General features: G+C 41.2%; 1 protein-coding gene and 1 long non-coding RNA gene across 3 annotated transcripts in view; one reads left to right on the top strand and one right to left on the bottom strand.

The window, feature by feature from the left end:
* The window catches only part of LOC309504806, a 125,010-nt gene extending 104,129 nt beyond the window's left edge, over positions 1 to 20,881 (top strand). The window contains exon 2 of the long non-coding RNA XR_014208178.1: positions 19,662 to 20,881. This is a non-coding gene — a long non-coding RNA (uncharacterized lncRNA). The remainder of the gene's footprint in view (positions 1 to 19,661) is intronic.
* The window catches only part of tcirg1b (T cell immune regulator 1, ATPase H+ transporting V0 subunit a3b), a 28,593-nt gene that overhangs the window by 3,013 nt on the left and 247 nt on the right, over positions 1 to 25,333 (bottom strand). The window contains exons 2-16 of one of the 2 annotated variants that reach the window (XM_082178077.1): positions 21,507 to 21,626; positions 20,933 to 21,011; positions 18,422 to 18,558; positions 16,608 to 16,703; positions 16,342 to 16,530; positions 15,464 to 15,546; positions 12,207 to 12,300; positions 6,286 to 6,498; positions 4,885 to 5,035; positions 3,876 to 4,015; positions 3,216 to 3,373; positions 2,948 to 3,038; positions 2,707 to 2,825; positions 888 to 1,101; positions 517 to 630 (exon numbers count right to left, since the gene is read on the bottom strand). In XM_082178077.1, the coding sequence (XP_082034203.1) occupies positions 517 to 630; positions 888 to 1,101; positions 2,707 to 2,825; positions 2,948 to 3,038; positions 3,216 to 3,373; positions 3,876 to 4,015; positions 4,885 to 5,035; positions 6,286 to 6,498; positions 12,207 to 12,300; positions 15,464 to 15,546; positions 16,342 to 16,530; positions 16,608 to 16,703; positions 18,422 to 18,558; positions 20,933 to 21,011; positions 21,507 to 21,623 (1,995 nt within the window). In that variant the 5' untranslated portion in view covers positions 21,624 to 21,626. Of the gene's footprint in view, positions 1 to 516; positions 631 to 887; positions 1,102 to 2,706; positions 2,826 to 2,947; positions 3,039 to 3,215; positions 3,374 to 3,875; positions 4,016 to 4,884; positions 5,036 to 6,285; positions 6,499 to 12,206; positions 12,301 to 15,463; positions 15,547 to 16,341; positions 16,531 to 16,607; positions 16,704 to 18,421; positions 18,559 to 20,932; positions 21,012 to 21,506; positions 21,646 to 25,333 lie in introns of both variants that reach the window. The other variant, XM_082178078.1, reaches the window with a different exon arrangement.

The following is a 25,333-nucleotide window of genomic DNA, read 5'->3' on the forward strand; positions in this document are numbered from 1 at the left end:
TGTACTCACGGTGCACTGTACTCACGGTGCACTGTACTCACGGTGCACTGTACTCACGGTGCACTGTACTCCCACTCACTGTACTCCCACTCACTGTACTCCCACTCACTGTACTCCCACTCACTGTACTCCCACTCACTGTACTCCCACTCACTGTACTCCCACTCACTGTACTCCCACTCACTGTACTCCCACTCACTGTACTCCCACTCACTGTACTCCCACTCACTGTACTCCCACTCACTGTACTCCCACTCACTGTACTCCCACTCACTGTACTCCCACTCACTGTACTCCCACTCACTGTACTCCCACTCACTGTACTCCCACTCACTGTACTCCCACTCACTGTACTGTGCTCACTGTGCTCACTGTGCTCACTGTACTCACTGTGCTCACACACACACACACACACACACTCACGCCGTCTCTCTCACACACACAACCAAAAAACTAAAGACAAACAAAGTATAGGAGGGTTCCAGCCCAAACAGTGTATTCAGATTGAGCGCTCACTGAAGGCTGAGTCCTCTTCATCCGGTGTGTGATGTACTCTTGCGTCGGCTTCCCCAGGAGCAGCACAGGAACAGACAACACAGCCACCACCACCAGAACCTTCTGCACCACCATCTACACACACACACACCAGATCAGTTTATGAATAATGTTCAAAGATGTTCAAACAGAAAACTGGAAACTAGTTTATTGAAGTTCTGCATTTTCGCCACTCGAACAAGATGTAAAGATCCTGACATATCCAGTCCTCACTTCTGTTTGATAATACACTGTACAGAATTACAAATGTAAACAGAGTGTCTAAAAAACCATAAAGCGGAGCACACTTTATTCTGAGAGTCTGGTTGTGTGATTTCCCAGCAAGCACACACCTGTCCCGTGTAGAGCGGTTGGTTGTCCTTGTTCTCAGTGAACAGGAACATGTCTATGAAGTGGATGAGGATGCTGGGGGCGGAGTCAGAGTTCACCGGGCCGAACACCACCCACTTATAGACCACCATGAAGATCAGGTATCCAAACAGACACAGCAAGAAACACAACTCCGGGATCAGCACCAGAAACACGCTGCCGATGTCCCGGAAGTGTCTGGAGAAACAGAGGATTCATATCCAGATACATGACTTATGCTTCAAACGGTAACAAAAAGATATTTCTGTGCTGTTTTTCAGTGGGAAATGTTAGAACCAAGTTCATTCCCAATCAGACTTTATCCAAGTGTGATAATTCTTTGAACAGAAATCAAATAAAATGCATGCTTTGTAAAGGGAAATGGCATGGATGACTTCAAAACCACAAGGCAGCAGGTCAAGTTTTTGGACTATTACAGTGCGTTTTGTAAGACTGAAAATACTGGTTGAGGCCTGCATGAGGCAAAAGGGCCCTGATGGCTAATATTCAACCTCCCCCACACGGCCTGACTTCCTCTCACAAACTACTAAGAACAACTCACACAAGAACATGGTTTAATGCGAATGTTTATCATTGACTGTTATGCTTTTGGTGTCATTTGAAATGTCTCAAAGTGAGTGGTACAGATATCTCGTATCCAGATAGATAAAATAAAAGGAAATAAGGTTTAGAGAAGTTTAGAGAAAACTGGTTTAGAGATAAGGCCAGATAAGGCAACCCCCCTTCTGTGGGATAGAAGCCATTTGAGGGTGGTCTTCCCCATCCCCCATGTCACCTGGTCAGGAGAGAATAAAGGAAGGTGTTCTGGCCCTCTCTGGCTGTCTTCTTTGCTGGACACGAATGGAATAGGTGATTTCGCTCTCTTTCTCTCTCTCTCTCTCTCTCTCTCTCTCGGTCTCTCTCTCTCTTTCTCTTTCTCTTTCTTTCTCTTTCTCTCTCTCTATCTCAGGTACAAGCTGGGTAAGATTCTTTGGTGTAACCAATGTATAACCATGTTCTAGATATTTGAATTGATTGTGGAATTGATCTCTGATATCTGAAATATTAAATTGTTACATGCGATTATTCTAACTGATTTTGACATTGTTCCTTTAATGGTTAAAAGAAATAGTCAAACATTCGCTCACTTTTAGTGAGGCACAGATATTATTAAAACCTTTCATTTATGGAGTCATTTAACGAGTAAATACATATGATTAATGTATTATAAATTTAACCAACCAATACTTTGCATGAGTGAGGACAGAATACGTGATAACCTTCCCCGTGTATTGGCGAACCGGCAATTGGACTAATATAGCGGGCCTTACAGTTTAAAACCTGTAGCACCAGTGCTGTGATTGTGAAGTAAAATGAAATCTAAAACTATCAAAAATGGTTTTCTGTACCTGAAATAAGGCTGAAATAAATATTAGATGAAATTCTTAAAAACATAAAAAAACAAAATTAAAGTATTACAATTACTGAAACAAAACTAAAATAAAAATAAAGCTAATCAGAAATACGAAAAAAAAAAAAAAAAAAAAAAGCACATTAGAAAATTACTAAAAGAAAACTGAAAATTTAAAATAAAAGCTGATTCAAAAACCTTAATAAATACTATTATAGTATATAAATAATATTAAAATGACCTCCAGTGGAACACATAAGATTCAGCGTTGCAGTCCACAACAGTGGATCCATTGACATTCGTGGTATACAAATAAATATTGTCGTATAGGTTTGGAACGACAGGAAGGCACTTATCTGGCATGTTTCACACAAACACTCAAGCATACTCACATGAAGTTGAAGAGGGACAAACACACACCGAAGGTCATATGGATGACTCCGATGATGACGGACATCTTCATCTTATAGCTGTTGAGGAACGTCAGGTGATTGTTGGCCAGACCCCAAATCTGAGGGAGAATTACAGTTATCAAGCAGGATTTCACACACTGCCACTGTGAACAGTGTTTCTCTGTATTACAGCAGAACAGGGGACGGCAGTGTCATTCACACACTCATTAGTTTGACTTACGGGATCAATTCCAAAAGGATAAGGCCCGGTGAAAACGCCTGTGATGTTGGGATCCAGCACCAGATACTGGTTAGTTCTGAAAGTCTCCTCACTACACACATAGAATGAGACATGCAACATATTTACCATCTGACTGTGGACAGGTCAGTGTGTGTGTGTGTGTGTGTGTGTGTGTGTGTGTGTGTGTGTGTGTGTGTGTGTGTGTGTGTGTGTGTGTGTGTGTGTGTGTGTGTGTGTGTGTGTGAGTGTGAGTGTGAGTGTGTCGTACGTCCAGTTGTAGTGCTCTGCATTGGGCCGGATGTGCCACCCCGAGGAGAAGGTGTTGAGGCCTCTGCTGAAACACTCGTTGTATATGGCTCCGGTATAGATGGAGAACAGACCCATCAGCAGAATGAGGTATCGGCCTCCAAACATCATACGCCAGATCTGACACACACACACACACACACACACACACACACACACACACACACACACACACACACACACACACACATGAATAAAACACAACTAGAATTGGACACTTCTTAAAGAAGCTGTTTTGTGGCTTCTGCTTGTGAGAAACATGGCCTCATTCTGGGTTTTTAAGATTCTGATTCTGAATATTTGAAATGGTTTCATAGTCATATTACAGCACCAGCAACACTTTCTCACTCTCTCTCTGCTCAGATGATGAGTAGGAACACCGCAGTGTGTATTTTAATTAAATAATGATATAGTCAGTTGTGGTGTGATCATCAAGCAGCTCATGATACAAACTTCATTTCTGCACTCACTGTTTAACGTGCGTTTGGGACACAATTATTTTCAAACTTGCATAATTTTTCCATGTGGTATAATTTTTTTTTTGTAGAGAAGTTTCAGTGTTGTGAAATTCAGAAATTCCAGTATTGTGAAAACATGTGCGCATGATGTGTCATATTTTTACTTCATTGGTATTTTTCCTCATTTTTGGATCCCTCTCCTCCAGTACCATCCAGAGACCCGCCAGTGCCATCAGCAGCCCGTGACCCACGTCCCCGAACATCACCGCAAACAGGAAGGGGAACGTGATGATGGTGTAGATGGCTGCACACACACAACAGGCAGGAGAGTGAGATGGGGCTGTGTGAGTGAGTGAGTGAGTGAGTGTGCGAGTGAGTGAGTGAGTGAGTGAGTGAGTGAGTGAGTGAGTGTGCGAGTGAGTGAGTGAGTGTGCGAGTGAGTGTGCGAGTGAGTGAGTGAGTGTGCGAGTGAGTGAGTGAGTGAGTGAGTGAGTGTGCGAGTGAGTGAGTGAGTGAGTGAGTGAGTGTGTGAGTGAGTGTGTGAGTGAGTGAGTGAGTGTGCCAGTGAGTGAGTGAGTGAGTGAGAGTGTGCGAGTGAGTGTGCAAGTGAGAGAGTGAGTGTGCAAGTGAGAGAGTGAGAGAGTGTGCGAGTGAGTGAGCGAGTGAGTGAGTGAGTGTGCGAGTGAGTGAGTGAGTGAGCGAGTGAGTGAGTGAGTGAGTGAGTGTGCGAGTGAGTGAGTGAGTGTGCGAGTGAGTGAGCGAGTGAGTGTTTGAGTGAGTGAGTGAGTGAGTGTGTGAGTGAGTGAGTGTGCCAGTGAGTGAGTGAGTGAGTGTGAGTGAGTGTGCAAGTGAGAGAGTGAGTGTGCAAGTGAGAGAGTGAGCGAGTGTGCGAGTGAGTGAGCGAGTGTGCGAGTGTGCGAGTGAGTGTGCGAGTGAGTGAGCGAGTGAGTGAGCGAGTGAGTGAGTGAGTGTTTGAGTGAGTGTGTGAGTGAGTGAGTGAGCGAGTGTGCGAGTGTGCGAGCGAGTGAGTGTTTGAGTGAGTGTGTGAGTGAGTGAGTGAGCAAGTGAGATAGTGAGAGAGTGTGCGAGTGAGTGTGCGAGTGAGTGAGCGAGCGAGTGAGTGAGCGAGCGAGTGAGTGAGTTTGTGTGTCAGTGTGAGAGAGTGTGTGTTACCTGGGTTCACCTCCCTGTAACTCGCCACTCCATACGCATCGACGATGTTCTGGAATCCTGCGGTGAAGGCGTTGGTGGGGAAGAGAGTCGGGGGGGAAGAGGTGGCCGGCAAGCGGTTGTAGAACGAGTCCACACTGCTGCCACTCTTCCTCTGAGAGAGAGAGAGAGAAATGAACGATTAAAAGACATGCAGTACTGCACACATCAGGGCTCACACTCATTCAGAAAATCTCCAGGACATTTCAAATCTCATGATGATGGGAATAAAAAAGACAAGGATCGCAGATTCACAGCCTACAGTAATATATCCCTCTCTCCAGAAGTCAAAGAACATGCAATCTATGACTTGACTATAAAATCAGAAATACACCAAATACACACACACCGGCTTCTGAAGTTAAACTCTTTACGTTATCATAATGAACACGTTATAACGGCTGCCTAGGCCCTTCTCGTTAAGCTTCCCCTTCCCTCTTCTGCAGTGTACAACAAAATAAAGGCATTATAAAGAATTGTCTGCAAGAAGCATCTGTCCCAAACAGACTAAACAACATACATGTCTGTCCAACACATCTACTGCATTAAGCTCCAAAGAACAGTCTCCTTTTGAACTTTTTAGTGTAGTTGCTTCAAACTCTCTTGCATATTTTTTCCAAACTTTGTTCTAGAGCTGCAACTCCTCACTATTCTCTGAGACACTTTTCGTTAAAACTTTTTCGATTTGATTTTGACAGTAAGGTGACGTCATGCTTTCCCTCTGCCCTGACTGCCACTTACCATCTCTTTTTACATCCCTCCTTGTTCTAATTTTGTATCCGGTCATTGCACCTCATTGTCTTTTTAACACACACATTCTATATTAATTTTAAATTATGTTATAAATTAATATTATATTAATAAACTATAATAAAATGATACCAAAAAAAATCACATGAAATAATATAGTGTATTAATAAACTATCAACAAACAGTATATCAAAATTGTATAAATAATGCAACAAGTTTAATGTTTTAAAATAAATAAAATTTAAAATAGAAAGAGAAAAGAAAGATGCTTTAAAACTTAAACTATGACCACCAGTAGGTGGCAGCAAATAACAGTGTTAATGAGTGAGTCAGTGAGTCAGTGAGTCACTCTTTCAAACGATTAATTCAAAACGCTTATTCATTTAGGAAAATGACAGTCTTCATGAATGGGTCTTTGACTTACTTTCTCAAGCGATTCGTTCAAAAACACAGATTCATTCGTTGTGTGTGTGTGTGTGTGTGTGTGCTCACCCCTCCCTCCCTCAGGGCGGTTAGCTGGCTGACGTGTGTGTGTGTGTGTGTGTGTGTGTGTGTGTGTGTGTGTGTGTGTGTGTGTGTGTGTGTGTGTGAGAGAGAGTGTGTGTGCTTGCTCACCCCTCCCTCCCTCAGGGCGCTCTGCAGGGCGGTTAGCTGGCTGACGGGACACCAGGCCTCTGCGATCAGACACTTGTCGGTGACGGAGGGACTGCAGAGGTTCAGCACCGTCTGCACAGCCTTGCACTTCTGCACCTGAACCATCCACTCGGGCAGCCGGACCAGCGCTCGGGCCAGCAGCTGCTGCAGGTACTGCTCCGTCTCGCCCATCACCTACACACACACACACATATCAGCAGCTGCTGCAGGTACTGCTCCGTCTCACCCATCACCAGCTCACACACACACTTCACGCTTCTTTATAGATCGCTTCACTATGGATTCGGACAAATCGATCTACTGAGCGACTGTACCTCAGTGTAGAGGTTATGTATGTGACGTCACCGTCGGCCGGAGTTGTGCGGTTACACACACTGAGTGTCAGAAACACTGAGCGGCAGCATTTGTTTTCAGCCGCAAAAAAACACAAAACGCATCTCAAATGGGAAAGAGCTTTGAGATTGACTGTATAAATATATTTGACAAGAAATCTGAGGTATATTTTTACAGACTGATGAAAGCTACAGAACAGAGAAGCAAATGGATCGCTGTAATTCACAGAAACAACTGGATCTAGGCAGAGAAAGGCAGATTTTCAGTTATCATTTTGTGTCAATATGCTGCATTTAGGGGTGAAATCATACCCTACAGTTGCAATCGAAATTATTCAACCCTCATTGCAAAAAATTTTTATTGGCAAAATTTACAGACTTTCAGATGTTTGCAATGAACAAATCAAACAACAGTAATTGAAATAGCTCAACACAACACATGTTTTAAGTGGTTTCCCCAAATTCAACTGAAAAAGCAACTTTTAATGACTTCTGCAGTCTCAAAATTATTCAACCCCTTCATGGCAAGCATCTTTAGTACTGAGTAGAACAGCCTTTTGCAGCCATGACCTGCTGCAGACGAGGTGTATAACCAGACAGCAGCTTCTCATTCCCCATTCCTCATGAGCAACGGCCTCCAGTTCAGGAATATTCTTGAGTTTGCGTGATCCAACCGCCACCTTCAAATCCCACCAGTGATTATCTATGGGGTTCAAGTCAGGTGACAGTGATAGCCACTGTAGACTCTTCCAGGACTTCTTCTGAACCCAAGCCTGGGTGGGATTTGAGGTATGCTTGGGATCAGTGTCCTGTTGGAAGGTCCAATGACGCCAAAGCTTCAGCTTCCTCACTGACGACATGACGTTTTCTCCTAGAATTTCCTACTTCAACGAATCCATCTCTCCTTCCACACACTGCAGGTTTCCAGTGCAAGAGGATATAAATCAGCCGCAGAGCATCACAAGCTCCACATGCTGAACTGTAGACAGAGTCTTTACAGCTTATGCTTCATTCTTCTAGATCCAGCCATACTGCTGATCCAGAGGGCCGAAAAGTCCCAGTTTTGTTTCATCGCTCCACAGAACAGAATCCCAAAAAATATATGGCTTATTTATACGATTTTGAGCAAATTGGAGCCATCTGTGCAGCTGAAACCTCAGTGCCTGTGGCCAGCAAGTCTTGCTGCAGGTCTTCTGCATCACTCTAGGGTTTTTCTGAACCGCCTTCTCATAAGTCTGGTTGCAGCCGTTGATAGCTGCCTCTATCTGCCCCGTCCAGGTAGTGTAACCACTGTTCCTTTAACTTTGAACTCGCAAACTATGCTTCCAACGGTGTCTCTAGGAACATTGAGTGCCTTTGCTATCCTGTTCCTTGTTTGTGAAGGGCGATGAAATCCTCTCTCAACTTTTTGGACCATTCTTTTGACTTAGCCATATTTCTAACTTGCAGTCAGTCGTGACACTCAACAAACCTAGCCAGTTCAGATATTTTGTGTGTTCTAGCTCAACCACACCTGGTGCAACTAATGAAGCCCTTGATTAGAGTCATCAGGTGTGCTTGAGACAACACCTGTTCTGCAGATGTGTGCAGTTGTGAGAGATTCTATTCAGGGGGTGAATCATTCTGAGACTGCAGAAGTCATTAAAAGTTGCATTTTCAGTTAAATTTGGGGAAACCACTTGAAACATTTGTTGTGTTGAGCTATTTCAATTACTTTTGTTTGATCTGTTCATTGAAAACAGCTTAAAGCTGATTTGCAATGGGGATTGAATAATTTAAACTCACCTAAAGGATTATTAGGAACACCATTCTAATACTGTGATTGACCCCCTTTCGCCTTCAGAACTGCCTTAATTCTACGTGGCATTGATTCAACAAGCTGCTGAAAGCATTCTTTAGAAATGTTGGCCCATATTGATAGGATAGCATCTTGCAGTTGATGGAGATTTGTGGGATGCACATCCAGGGCACGAAGCTCCCGTTCCACCACATCCCAAAGATGCTCTATTGGGTTGAGATCTGGTGACTGTGGGGGCCATTTTAGTACAGTGAACTCATTGTCATGTTCAAGAAACCAATTTGAAATGATTCGAGCTTTGTGACATGGTGCATTATCCTGCTGGAAGTAGCCATCAGAGGATGGGTACATGGTGGTCATAAAGGGATGGACATGGTCAGAAACAATGCTCAGGTAGGCCGTGGCATTTAAACGATGCCCAATTGGCACTAAGGGGCCTAAAGTGTGCCAAGAAAACATCCCCCACACCATTACACCACCACCACCAGCCTGCACAGTGGTAACAAGGCATGATGGATCCATGTTCTCATTCTGTTTACGCCAAATTCTGACTCTACCATCTGAATGTCTCAACAGAAATCGAGACTCATCAGACCAGGCAACATTTTTCCAGTCTTCAACTGTCCAATTTTGGTGAGCTCGTGCAAATTGTAGCCTCTTTTTCCTATTTGTAGTGGAGATGAGTGGTACCCGGTGGGGTCTTCTGCTGTTGTAGCCCATCCGCCTCAAGGTTGTGCGTGTTGTGGCTTCACAAATGCTTTGCTGCATACCTCGGTTGTAACGAGTGGTTATTTCAGTTGCAGTTCAGTTCAGTTTCAAAGTTGCTCTTCTATCAGCTTGAATCAGTCGGCCCATTCTCCTCTGACCTCTAGCATCAACAAGGCATTTTCGCCCACAGGACTGCCGCATACTGGATGTTTTTCCCTTTTCACACCATTCTTTGTAAACCCTAGAAATGGTTGTGCGTGAAAATCCCAGTAACTGAGCAGATTGTGAAATACTCAGACTGGCCCGTCTGGCACCAACAACCATGCCACGCTCAAAATTGCTTAAATCACCTTTCTTTCCCATTCTGACATTCAGTCTGGAGTTCAGGAGATTGTCTTGGCCAGGACCACACCCCTAAATGCATTGAAGCAACTGCCATGTGATTGGTTGATTAGATAATTGCATTAATGAGAAATTGAACAGGTGTTCCTAATAATCCTTTAGGTGAGTGTAGATTGCAACTGTATATATTGTCTTGTTATATATTGTATTGACAACTCATCATTAAATGTTTACCATTAAATATTAACCATCGTATATTCTGCATAATTCAATGTTTTTAAATAAAACTGTAAATAAGTCTGGACGTTATGATGATATATTACATGGCTTGGTTGAATTCTAATGTAGAATGCGGTGTGTTATTTCTTGATAACAGCCGCTGCGAAGTATAACACACCGTTGCCATGATAAACAGAGCGTTGCTATGGACGCAGGATTCTAACTGTAGAGACGGAATGGACTATTTTCTTTAGCGGAAGCAATACAATCGTTTTTAAATCAATAAACTCCTTTTTAAATCAATATTTTGTATCAAATTATTGATTTATTTGGTAGGTAGCCATGTAATAAGCGGGATAATGTAGAGCGAGGCGGTTGTTATAGCGAATACAAACCCTTCAGGCTGATTCAAGCTTTGCTCCGCGTCGGGGTCGTGATCAGCCTGTCGGGGTTGTATTCTCTATAACAACCGCCTCGTTCTACATTATCCCTTACATATATAACATTGATACAAGTGACCACATGGATTTAGACCAATATTGTATTTATATAAAGTGTTCTAGGGGTGTCCCCGACTATGGATTTTCATAGTCGAATCAGAATCGTCAAGTCTTGCCTATAGTCGACTAATAGTCGAATCATGTGTATGGGGGCGGGGCTTTAACATTTCAAAGCCGCGATGTACAGAAAATCACACAAAGACATAGAAGAAAATGTATAAAAACATTTTGGATCAATAAAACTAAGAAATAACATTAATAACTCCAGAAAGGCCACACTGCAGACAGGATTTGCATTTCACATGCAAAACATTTTTTTTAAATCGGCTAAATTACCTGTGCGAGCAGGCTCTAAGTACAGCACAACATCGATGCACCGAAAAAATAAACAATTAATTAAATATGAACAGAATATACCTTTCTAATAAATAATAATACAAAACGAAATAAATCAGAATCAATTCACAAGATGAGCAAATTTGTGTGCAAAATGCCTAAAGTGCAGGGGAACATATATTCAAAACACAAGCCACAAATAGTTAGATTAGATAACCCTGACAGATCAATAAATAAAATTAAAATAAAGAAATTATTAAAATAACGATAGTAGCCAGAATTTTCAACTTTGTCTTTTTAACTGCAGAAACAACAATAACTGCTAAACTGGAGTCGCAGTCTTTAGCTAAACATGTTCACAGCATCCAAAAATCAATAGAACCGGCTGAAAAGTTTTGAAATCACTTGTACCCTATACCTGATCGAGAGAACAAACCCAGTCTTTCACTCTGTCTGTGTCCGTTGGAGTCTTTTGTGCGCGCGGATAAAATACATTCTAAAACACTTAACGTGAAAAACGTTTAACGACTCAATCTCCTAAAATAGTTAAATTAAGGAAAACCATGATCGCACTTCTGCCGGCCAACAGTTTTTCCACGGTACATTCTAAAATGCTTAACGTGAAAAAAGCTTTTAAAACGCTTAAGGCACTTTAACGTGGCTTAATGTACACAGTAGCCTACACACTTTATGTGCAGATAAGCAGATGAAACCAGAATATGAATGCAATGCGTTCCTCCTATATTTTTAATTTAACTATTTTAGGAGATTGAGTCGTTACACGTTTTTCACGTTAAGTGTTTTAGAATGTATTTCATCCGCACGCACAAAAGACTCCAACGGACACAGACAGAGTGAAAGACTGGTTTTCCTGATGCTAAATCCAGCCTTGGAGAATATCCTTTCTGATGGTGTACATGATCCACACTTTAGATTTTCTTATCCCAGACATTGTTAAAGATTTAAATCCTTGCCGCGAAGACGCTCCTCTGTCGGTCACGGATTGAAAGTGAAACTTAAATCTGTCACGGGGTGTTTGGATTTATTCACGCACGTTAAAAAATATTTATTAAAAGCTTCTTTCTTTGCACATTTTTATATACAGCATTATCATAATAGGCTGAATATTACCGTATTGACAGAAAACCGGTAGTTCTATGTGAAATCAGACATTGAGCGCCCTCATATAGCCAAAGTGGCATGATCCTCGTTTCATAACACCTCAGCGAAGATTCGACCGTGAGATCGGTAGTCGAATCAGGCTCCTCCTATCGAAGCATCGAATCTTCGACTATTCGGGGTCACCCCTAAAGTGTTCACAGGCAAATTTGCTTTATGTATTTCCCCGGCATCGAAATCGGGCACATAAATGTCAGGAAACACGATTCCTGCTGCATGTCAATATCCATGATCACTGGATCTTTGGTAAGTTGTAAGGAACACTATATCCAGTCCAACCTTCAGTTTAAACTGATAATGGTTTGTTTTACTGGTGTTTTCTCAGTTTCCCCTATTAACTCCAGTCACCCAGCAGCTCTTCTGCCACTCAGTCCGGATGAGGGAGTGTGTTCCCGCGGGAAAGTGACATCAGTGCATACACTATGTGTATAACTGCCAGATGTGAGGAGTGTGAGGGATCATACTCACGGATCGGATGTCCTCGATTCTCCCTCGCAGCCCATTGAGGGTATCCTCCCTCTCGGCCTGGTTCTCCGGGTAGGGGAACGTTTGTGTGTGGAAGCTGGAGTACGTGGAACACAAGACACATTCACTTCTGTACAACACAACAGTCCACAGCCCAGATGTTCAAAACGTTTCATCTGGATCAGAATTACGAACTGGAAATCCTGTGTTTTGCCATCCAGGATCAGGTAATCCATCTTACTTTTGTGCTGATTTCTCAAAGCAAAATCGGACTGGATCACCCTCATCTAGATGTTGTATTTGAGGAGAATTTAACAACAAACAAAACATCCCCTTCATTTTTCATTTAAACAATCACATCCTTACGGAGGGACATGAGAATGAGAGAAAAATTATACAATTCAACGCTTTTGTGTTCTCTCATAAAAGTTTTGCATTTCCCCTGAAACTTTGCATTTTTTACACGTTTTTTTTTCGAGGGAACGTAAAAGCATTCAAATAAATTTTTCTTCCCATCTCATCACAATGTCCCTTTAGGGTTTCCGTAGCCCGTCATGTGACCCACAGCAAAAACAATCGAATAAACATTCAATAAGGGATGCAGTTGTTAGAAACTACGTCTGATGATTGTGTCAATGTTGTTTATATATGCTGATAAAAAAAACTATAAAAAAAAACACTTAAATATATTATCTTTGTTTGATATTGACAGCTGTTTATTTTATGGCACTAAAATGACTCTTTTTGTTACTTTACTGTCCTGAAAGGATTAATATGAAGCCTAAAGTCTACCTCTACATTATACTCAAATTTTTGTTCCTGAAATCTCCCAATCTTACAAACACAAACTGACGAATCCATTTTCAGAAGTTTTTTTTTTTTTTTTTTACAACCCATTTTCAAGATTTGATCCAACCCAATCAGAACTTCAGAACAACTGCACCCGGTTTAATTGAACTGTGTTGACTGTGAACGCGCAGGATTTAAACGTGAATCTCTTTTACGGAATGAACATAAAACTTTAAATGAACATAAAAAATTTGGGTTATTATTCAATGTGTTTTTATTGCATTCTTTTAAATATAATATTAATTGCACCACATTAACGTGTTAAATTAACTTCCCTAGTAAATAAACTAAATAATAAAGTTGATAACACATAAAAATGCTGAAATTGAACATTATTGCAGTATTTACTCAATACATACATTACAATATTTGTAGCACTTTATTTTACAGTCCTGTTACAATGTAAATACTATGCCCTTATTATAGTTATAGCAATAACTGCGTACTAACCTAGCCATGAAATTACATTATATTAACCAGTACTTTCTAAGGTAAATACACTGTAAGTGCACATACTGTAAAATAAAGTGCAACCACAGCATTTATTCAAAATTCATTAAAAGTATGGAGGGACAAAAATAAAAATGGTCTATTTCTAATCTATCAAGTGGCATATTTGTAAGCTCTCAAAATTTGACTGATCTGCTAAAAAGGCAAAATACTCATTTCCCACAAGGTTCAACACCTTCAGTGTTTTGTCCAGTTGCTGATGACTGGATTAGGAAGATTAGGACTAAACATGTTTTTCCAGAGATCACTTCATGAGACACTCAGAGAGAACATGCAGCACTTCAGCACTGAACCAGAAAAACTATACCGACTATAGAAATTCGTATGATCTTTTAGGATCTTATTAATGTTTATTAAAACATTGCTGCGTTCGATACTATAGATCACACAATACTCTTAGATCGACTACAAAATTATACTGGTGTTCAAGGACAAGCACTAAGCTGGTTCAAATCATACCTATCTGACCGCTACCATTTTGTCTATTTAAATGGGGAAAAATCGATCATAACTCCAGTAAACTATGGAGTGCCGCAGGGATCTGTATTAGGCCCTCTGTTATTTTCAATATATATGATGCCACTTGGAAATATTATAAGGAAACATGGAATTAGTTTCCATTGTTATGCTGATGACACTCAAATATATATTTCATCACGGCCGGATGAAAACGATAAATTATCCAAATTGACAGAGTGTGTTAAAGATATAAAAGATTGGATGACGCGTAATTTTCTTTTATTAAATCCAGACAAGACAGAGGTAATACTTATCGGTTCAAAAAACTGCCCACAAAACCTCGCACAATACAACTTTAACATCATAGGATGTCCTGTTACTTTATCCTCTACAGTAAAAGACCTGGGTGTTACACTCGATTGCAACCTGTCTTTTGAAAATCATATTTCATATGTTACAAAAACAGCCTTTTTCCACCTTAGAAACATTGCTAAGCTACGTAATATGCTATCAGTTTCTGATGCAGAAAAGTTAGTTCATGCATTCATGACCTCGAGACTGGATTACTGTAATGCTTTACTAGCTGGTTGTCCTGCATCCTCAATAAACAAGCTACAGTTAGTCCAAAATGCCGCCGCTAGAGTTCTTACGAGATCAAGAAAATATGATCATATAACACCGATTTTATCATCACTGCATTGGTTACCTATAAAGCTCCGTATTAATTACAAGGTATTGCTACTGACTTATAAAGCCCTAAACGGCTTAGCTCCAGTCTATTTAACGGATCTTCTATCGCCCTATAATCCATCGCGCTCTTTAAGATCACTAAATTCAAGGCTTTTGGTCATACCTAGGATATCCAGAACCACCAAAGGAGGGAGAGCATTTTCACATTTGGCTCCAAAACTCTGGAATAGTCTTCCTGATACTGTTCGTTGCTCAGACTCGCTCTCCCAGTTTAAAACTAGATTAAAGTCGCATCTCTTCAGCCAGGCATTCATATAATCCTATAGTTCAAACTACAATCCGGCCTCTAGCTCATAAATGCCAGAGGAGAACTGGCCCCCGACTGAGCCTGGGTTCTCCCAAGGTTTTTTTTCTTTTTTTCCATTAGGTCACCTGATGGAGTTTTTCGGTTCCTTGCCACTGTTGCCTTTGGCTTGCTCAGTTGGGGATATTTTGGGGATATTTAATTTAATTTTATCAATCAATATATTCTACTAGAAACAAACCTTGTTGTATTATTTTAATTTAATACTGTGAAGCTGCTTTGATACAATCTGTATTGTGAAAAGCGCTATACAAATATACTTGACTTGACTTGACTTTACTAGGAACCAATAAATCTGAAAATCAGACTCTTTAAATTCTATGGTATATGTCCATGTTTTCCAGGACCTTTGACCTTTCTCCAAAACCCCCATATCCCGATCACCTACCAATCACAGATCTTCTTCACCTTCTGCCCGATCTGGTCTCCCCAGAACGAGATTAAGAACACGGTCCACTGCACCTCCTCGCCCTGGGAGAAACAATCATATTTCTCGTCAACTTTCACAAGAAAAAAAAGTTGGACTGTACAAGTTATTTGTATATTCAAAAATATTTAAAACAATCTCTTAACATTATTTAATGCAGTTGTAATTGTTAAGTGTAAATTATTTAATTTGACTGGTAACAGCCCTATAGAGTCGTATTATTCTTATTAAATTTAATGATCAAATAATTTAAAATGATATATGGAGCATATATTTAAAACGACAAATGAAAAAATGCCTTTTATAAAGGTTAAAATATCATAAACATTCAGATTTAAATATGTCAACGCTGACTGAACTCTGATGAGGATAATGTTCAGAATAAATAATATTTGCAACACACATACAAAAACAAGCATACAAAAACAAGGCGATTGTTTTTTTGGACAAGCACATTTTTTTACTCTGACAAATGAATGACCAATTTACGTGTCAGAAGGACAAGCACAGGAAAGGCTTAATGTCGAGCCCTGATGTTCATATAATGTATTAAACCTGATAAGTGACCCTGGATCACGTCACCAGTCTCGAGTCGCACAGGTATATCTGTGGCAATAGCCAACAATACATTGTATGGGTCAAAATTATCGATTTTTCTTTTATGCCGAAAATCATTAGGATATTAAGATCATGTTCCATGAAGATATTTAGAAAATTTCCTATTCCATAAATGTTCTCACATATTATACATTCAACCCAACTTATACTGTATGTACATATACATTCTCACTTGGGTCATGCAAAATGAACCTAATATGTATTAATGATTTTGGGCTCACAGAATCGGGATGCTCCAGTTTTTCCTCCATCTCATGGAAGTCCACGATGATGTACCCTCGACACGCGCGCCACAGCAGCCTCTCGAACGCCGGCACTTTCCACGGGTGGACCACACCGGCCACGAAGCTGAGCCGGACGTCCTGCCTGTTCTCCGCCAGAGCCACGGGCTCGAACGACACCAGCGGGGCCTGACACACACACACTCATGAGGAACTCAGGCTGAACGAGCACACAAGGGAGTGTGTGAGAGAAGAGCAGAACGCACCTGTGATGCTGTGAGCGAATGAGTCTGCTTGAGGACGCCTCGGTACTGACACAGCTGAGTGAACTGAGAGCGCAGACTGTCTCTGTTCCTGGACACCTGCACACAACAGCACGCTTGAGGACACACGACACTGATGCAACACACTTGATTCAAGAGGGGAAAAGCGAATAACAGTCAAATTATTCAGACACCATATATAATTTTTACTAGTGTGTGCAGGACACTATAGTTCATTTATGTAAGTGAGGAGAGCAAAATAAAGTAAACTGAGACCCAATAATTCTTCATACAGTGACTACCAGTAAAATGGGATCAAAAATGATTCAGACTTTTTGGTCTGATCATGTTTTGCTAAAGTATTTTTTCTTTAATAACTAATGCTCTTTTTACACACAGACTGAACACAATGAAGCATTGCTTGGTGATTGGTTGAGCTAAACTGGTATTATCTAATTGTGTAGTTAAATTTAACAGCTGACAGATATTCAACATAATTCATGTGTGAGACAGTCTAACAGAAGGACGGACAAAACCAGTCAAATATCAACTGAGTCCATAACTCTGAGTTCTACTCATATTTCATCACCACTTTCTAAACTATAGAGAATAAACTGTGATAATGTGAGAAATGTTGAAGGTGTCTGAGTAATTTTTGGTTTGACTGTATGTAGTAGTAGTCATGACACAGTGAAAATGAAAGTAAACACTGATACAGGAAGCACCGCAATAACATTTACAGTTTAGAAAGATTACATGTTACAATTATATTTTTGTATTATTATTTAATAATTATTATTAATTATTATTATTTAATAATTATTATAAATGATTGTATTATTTATTTAATTAAAAATTAAATGTTAAAGTCCCCCTGTGGTGTAAATCCAGCGTTTAATGTTGTTTATGTGTCTATGTGGTGTGTTTAATATGCTTTAAGACAAACCATGTGTAAATTCATAAGTCGACACCATTGCTGAGTATTTCCTCCTTAAAACTGCAGTGAACCAAAGACAGTCTCAAACACACGCTTTGAAATCGCTGGTGTTTCTGACGTCACAAACTACCTTGTAACCAATCAGATCAACGTGTGATCGTCAACCAGTGGATCTCTGAGCTGAGTGAGTGAGTGGAGGCGGGTCTCATTTGCATATTCATAGAACCGGTATACTAAATGAGGCAAGAGTGTCGAGTTACATTCAAGATATTTTAAGGCATGAAGACATTCTTTAAGGAAAAACGTTTAATTATGTAATTTTGCTGATCAAAGATGAGTTTTAAGAGATAAAATTACTGACGACAGGGGGACTTAAAATTAATTAAAAATTAAGTCTGCATGCCTGCAAAGTTTCAAAGATTCAGATAAATAAAGTTATTGTCTCCTAAAAGAAAGAAGTGATTCTGCGATGTCGTCCGTGAGGGATGCGCAGACTAGTTGACTTTAATGCTCAGCCATGACGCTTTAAGCTTGACGTCGATGTTGACTTTAATCACATAAATGTCGACTTTATAAAGTTTAGACCCATGTAGGTTTGTCACTCATTTGTGTAATGCCAGACTTTGGTCTTCATTGGCTGAACAGCTGGAAGAGTTTGGTTCGTGTTGTTCATCTTATGTTTTAACGGACACATGTACACGGCACCATTGCATATGAAGTGTGAAGTTCATTTGGGACAAGGTCCATGAAAGTGTTTTCTGATGCATGTAAGCGTATTGTAGCAGACTCCAAAAATTAGGAAGCTTTAAAACAGCATAATAAGAGGCATGTTTTCATGTTGCTGTTAAACACAGGCAGACATTAAACACACAGTTCAGACCTCCCTGAGCTCTCGGGCCAAGCGCTCGCTGTCCTCCTCGATGGTGAGCAGCTCTCGGGGCTGAGGGGCCGGCGGGGTCGGGATCGGGGCCTGTAGCGTCTGAGACAGGCTGCGCACAATCTCCTGCTCCAGAAACACTACAACAGAGAAACAGACCTTTAATAACCTCTAATTCAACATGAAACTGCAGACACAACCCATTTAACTTCTGTAATCGGACATGAAACTGCACTGAACTCTGTGTAGAGCATCACTACTAGCTGAAACAGCGCTAGTTTATCAGCTCAGAGCAATGCTAGACAGCGCAAGCGTGAGCTCAGAACAGGTCCGATCTCGATCACACGACACGTGACTACAGCGCTGGGAGATACAGTGAGAAAGTGTTTGAACTCGCCGCAGTATTAATAACATGAATGCACTGCGAGATCTAGTGGGAACATTCAAATTCAGCGCAAAATTCTGTCATAAACCATCAGATCAAACAGCGCTGACGTGGAAACCAGGAGAAACATTGTGCCATGAAAGAACCAAAAGCTAAAGTAATGAAAGTTAAAGAAGGTTTTTCAATCCACAAATCACCAGCATTCGCCATGGATTTAATGTAGTAACGCTCACTGTAACCATGGTATTGTGGCAGAAATCATTGTTTTTTTTTTTACATCTTTCATCTCAGGGTTCGTAGTATAACCTTTTGAGAGTGAAATTCAAGCACTTTTTACTTTTATCCAATTTTAATGTTATGTTTAATGTGATGATTTGTAAAAGTTTAAAGCTGTAGGAAAACTAAACTAAAACTAACAGTGTGGCAAACAAAAGACCACTATAACCAGTAGATGGCAGCAGAGGAGCAATTATTAACCATTTACCCTCCCTTAAATATAGAAAAAAAGTAGGAAGTCAAAGTCTCATGAAAACCAAACTCTTTTCCTCATATTGTGACTGAATTACACAGAAAACAATTAAAGAGCTTTCCTTTTATAATCACTGAAGCTGGCGATCAGTTGAGTGTGATACTAGAGGAACAATGGTACATTTAATAAGAGTATAAGATTTACATTTTCCCTACAAAAATCTGGTTTTTGCATGTTAATGTTGTTAAAAAAAAGTTAATTTTATCTGCATTTCAATTCAAGCTCAGTGCATTACAATAAACACACATGTACTATTATTAGTAACTGCACTTATTAATGCAAAACAATAATAATTTTATGATTAAATTTTTACAAAAGTTTTCCTCCAGCTAGGGATGGGACGGTATGAAAATTTCATATCACGATTATAGTGACCAAAATTATCGTGATTATCAATATTATCACGGTTTTGTTAAAACGAGATGAAAGTGTTAAAAAAAAACTGATGCTCACACTAAAAACAGTTTAATATTTGAAAATCAACAAACAACAAATAAAACAAGCAGCTCTATGCACTTTTTCAAGCAAGATTATATTCTGTGGCATTTCCGTCCTTATAATGACCGTCGTCAATAGCAACGCATTATAACACAGCGCACATCCATGTATCGCAACGGACGCGCACGCGCTCTCTCGTTTCATTCAAATACAACTTGCCGTCTTGCGTCTCCGTTCTTGGGCGATTGTTTTGTACGCTGTACAAAATGGATTTATAAACAGGTAAGATTTAAAACATTAATCTCAATTCAATATGTCCCCGTAAAAAAATTGGTGTAATAAGTGTACAATGATATTGTTTGAACTTGTTCGCTCGTCTTTGGCTCAAAGCCACTTGCTGCGAACTTTTATTCGCGGAAGCTTCACGTTTATTTCAAGTGAGTGAGATAAAATATTTCAACTCAAAACAACATTTTGTGCCCAATTATTTCCCAAACGTAGTTTTTGGTAAGTTAACTTGCCTTGCGTTCGCTATAAACAGTGGGTGATGGTCACACAAGAGGACTCGGCAGATTTGAAGTGTTTCCCCCTTGTTGTAGTGACCATCCTCGATTAAGTTTCACTCTGGACTTTTGTAAAAGCCAAAATATGACCACACCTAAGATTTGGTCCTCTTAAAAGGCTGAAAAATCTCCCGAGCACATCCACTGCCTTTCGCCATTCCTTCTCGAATAAAAAAACAACAACATTGCGCGCTGCGCCTGCGCCAGCCTGTTGCTGGCTGGATAGGATTTACAGTGAGTAATTAAAATCGCGATAATCAAACACGGTTTTAATGATAATAAAATTTTTAACGATAATACTAACCGTCAGTACATTTTATCGTGGTTTATAGTGAAACCGGTAATCGTCCCATCCCTACCTCCAGCACTACCAAATCAGGGGCTGGCGCCTCCATCTGTAGACGTAGTGGCATATTCAGTTATTGGGTACACTGGTTTACAGCCGTGTGGCCTGAGAGACGCACTGATAACAGATTGCTCAAAGGCAGAAGCAGCATTAGAGGAAAGGTTTCCAGAAACACACAGCGTTCTCTGTGCACTGATGACTCAGATCACGCTCTACGGTTGACAGAATGAAGATAGCTGAGTGACAGACTCACCAAAGGTTTTCTCCAGCTCCTCGCATCTCCTCACTTCATTCACAAACTTCCTCTGGAACGCGTTGACATTTGGATTCAGCTGAGATCAAGATTACAAACATCATCCTCTTTGTGACATCAGCAAGCCAGTGTAATGCAAAGACAGGTTATAAGACATGAGAATTAAGCACAGGATTTCTTAAAGGGCTCATATGATGCTTTTTAATGTTTTTTTTTCTCCTTAAATCTGTTCGTGCATGTAAACGATGTGCAAAGTTACAAAGCTTAGCGATTTATTGTATCTAACAGAGAACACAGATCCAGACCTGTCTAAAACGCATCGATCCAGGTCCAAATGTTACTTCCTCAAACATAATGCCGCCCATGTACAAATTTAGTAGAAATCAGAGCATTTCAGACAGACTGGGAATAGAGGTGCTGCAAAAATGTACAGAATGTGAAATATAACATGTTTTTTGAGCATTAAACATGTTAACCTGTTCTATCACACCCAATAAACAAGATAATGCACTTTTAAAATAGCATCATACGACCCCTTTAGGAACGAGAGAAAAGCAAGCAGAAATGCCCTCACGTCTCTGAACTCCACTATTCCCAGCTCTCCCAGTTCACTGACACAGTTGTAGGCGGATCCAGACTGGAGGAAGAGCTGCACCAGACAGACCTCTTCACTGCGAAACAGAGAGCCCATGACCTGCAACACAAGCACACATCTGGACGCGTCAGCTGAAACACACATCTGGACACATCAGCTGAAACACATCTGGACACATCAGCTGAAACACACATCTGGACACATCAGCTGAAACACACATCTGAACACATCAGCTGAAACACACCTGGACACATCAGCTGAAACACACATCTGGACACATCAGCTGAAACACACCTGGACACATCAGCTGAAACACACATCTGGACACATCAGCTGAAACACACATCTGGACACATCAGCTGAAACAAAAAATCTGGACACATCAGCTGAAACACATCAGGACACATCAGCTGACACACACATCTGGACACATCAGCTGAAACACTTCTGGACACATCAGCTGACACACACATCTGGACACATCAGCTGAAGCACAAGCACACATCTGGACACATCAGCTGAAACAAGCACACATCAGCTGAAACACATCTGGACACATCATCTGAAACATCTGGACACATCAGCTGAAACACATTTGGACACATCTGGACACATCAGCTGAAACACAAGCACACATCTGGACACATCAGCTGAAACACTTCTGGACACATCAGCTGACACACACATCTGGACACATCAGCTGACACACACATCTGGACACATCAGCTGAAGCACAAGCACACATCTGGACACATCAGCTGAAACAAGCACACATCAGCTGAAACACATCTGGACACATCAGCTGAAACACATCTGGACACATCAGCTGAAACACATCAGCTGAAACACATCTGGACACATCAGCTGAAACACATCTGGACACATCAGCTGAAACACAAGCACACATCTGGACACGTCAGCTGAGACAAGCACACATCTGGACACATCAGCTGAGACACACATCTGGACACATCAGCTGAGACACATCTGGAAACGTCAGCTGAGGCACAAGCACACATCTGGACACGTCAGCTGAGACACAAATCTGGACACATCAGCTGACACACATCTGGACAGATTAGCTGAAACACAAGCACACATCTGGACACATCAGCTGAGACACACATCTGGACACGTCAGCTGAGGCACAAGCACACATCTGGACACGTCAGCTGAGACACAAGCACACATCTGGACACGTCAGCTGAGACACGGACACATCTGGAAACGTCAGCTGAGACACAAGCACACATCTGGACAGATCAGCTGAAACACAAGCACACATCTGGACACGTCAGCTGAGACACAAGGACACATCTGGACACGTCAGCTGAGACACAAGGACACATCTGGACACGTCAGCTGAGACACAAGGACACATCTGGACACGTCAGCTGAGACACAAGGACACATCTGGACACGTCAGCTGAGACACAAGGACACATCTGGACACGTCAGCTGAGACACAAGGACACGTCAGCTGAAGCACAAGCACACATCTGGACACATCAGCTGAAGCACAAGCACACATCTGGACACGTCAGCTGAAGCACAAGCACACATCTGGACACATCAGCTGAAGCACAAGCACACATCTGGACACATCAGCTGAGACACACATCTGGACACATCAGCTGAGACACACATCTGGACACATCAGCTGAAGCACAAGCACACATCTGGACACGTCAGCTGAGACTCGGACACATCTGGACACGTCAGCTGAGACACAAGCACACATCTGGACACGTCAGCTGAGACACAAGGACACATCTGGACACGTCAGCTGAGACACAAGGACACATCTGGACACGTCAGCTGAGGCACAAGGACACGTCTGGACACGTCAGCTGAGGCACAATGACACATCTGGACACGTCAGCTGAAGCACAAGCACACATCTGGACACTTCAGCTGAAACAAGAACACATCTGGACACATCAGCTGAAGCACAAGCACACATCTGGACACGTCAGCTGAAACACAAGCACACATCTGGACACATCAGCTGAAGCACAAGCACACATCTGGACACGTCAGCTGAGACACAAGCACACATCTGGACACTTCAGCTGAGACGGACATATCTGGACACGTCAGCTGAGACACAAGCACACATCTGGACAGATCAGCTGAAACACAAGCACACATCTGGACACGTCAGCTGAGACACAAGGACACATCTGGACACGTCAGCTGAAGCACAAGCACACATCTGGACACATCAGCTGAAGCACAAGCACACATCTGGACACGTCAGCTGAGACACAAGCACACATCTGGACACGTCAGCTGAAGCACAAGCACACATCTGGACACGTCAGCTGAAACACAAGCACACATCTGGACACGTCAGCTGAGACACACATCTGGACACATCAGCTGAAGCACAAGCACACATCTGGACACATCAGCTGAGACACACATCTGGACACATCAGCTGAGACTCAAGCACACATCTGGACACATCAGCTGAGACACACATCTGGACACATCAGCTGAGACTCAAGCACACATCTGGACACATCAGCTGAGACTCAAGCACACATCTGGACACATCAGCTGAGACACACATCTGGACACATCAGCTGAGACACACATCTGGACACATCAGCGCTTCCTCTTCTGCTCTGACTCAGTGAGCGTGTGATAAGAGTGTGTGTTCCTCTTTCAGGGATTTTTACTGTTTCACAATGACACCTTTAGTAAAGCAGGGGTTACAAACCAAAGCCTTCGAAAAGATCAGAAAAATTCCAGAATACATTGGAATTTTTGTAATCTCGACTATAATCTTTATTGTAAAACAGCCAGATGATGATTTCCAGCAGCGACATGCAGCGAGAGATGCTACACTTCCTCTAAAACTATTTTAAACCACATTTTGGTATAATTATTGTTATATACGCTCTTAGAAATAGAGGTGGTTTTCTCATTTTTTTAGTTCCCCAAATAAGCTTCCAGTGATCAGTTGTTGAAAGAAACCCTATTCTTATTATTAAGGGGATAAACAAACATTTTCGACTTTAAAGAAGCTTTACTGCAATGCAAAGATTATATGGATGTTAAAGTTTCTCAATGGAACCATCGATGCCAATGAAGGACTTTTAATTTTAATTGAGAGACTACATGGAATATGTGACCTTTTATAAATTAATCTGTCGCACCCCAAACTGTGAGTGACACACACACACACACACACACACACACACACACACACACGACTATTTAAGTGAATGCAAAATTGTGAAAAGCTTTAAGGAAAGGTAACCTGTTGCAGGATGTAAAGTATCCACTTCCTCTTATACCTTCATGTACTTTTTTCCATCTATAATCTTGATGTTAACTGGAAAAAGCTGGTGTTTGTCAACTACTCAACTTGTACATTTGGGCCACACTTATGGCCTCCACACCGTTCATATATTCATATTTCATAAACACCTGGTTGCTGTTTGATATTAGAGGTGACATATGGATCATGTGATCTCCTTCTGATCACGTGCATCATCACAGGTTTTGACAGAAAATACAAGTCAGGGCTACAGATCCTCTTTCTGGAGGAATTCTGCTGCATTACACGAGGAACTATTTTAACGAGGACCGGTTTTAAAAACCCTCAGTTTATATTGGATTATTTATATTGGATCGGAGTTACTTTACAATCTATTCATTCCTCAATAAAGTTTCATTTTCGTTTTCCTGAAAGTATGAAACCTCGTGAAAAGCAGTTTTCATCAGATGTGATTGATCAAGATAAAACTAAAGCTTAGATGACTTTGACAGACTCGAAACGGTCGATTATTCACAGA

The sequence above is a fragment of the Leuciscus leuciscus genome, assembly GCF_965113295.1.
Source record: "Leuciscus leuciscus genome assembly, chromosome: 8".
Lineage (NCBI taxonomy): Eukaryota > Metazoa > Chordata > Actinopteri > Cypriniformes > Leuciscidae > Leuciscus > Leuciscus leuciscus.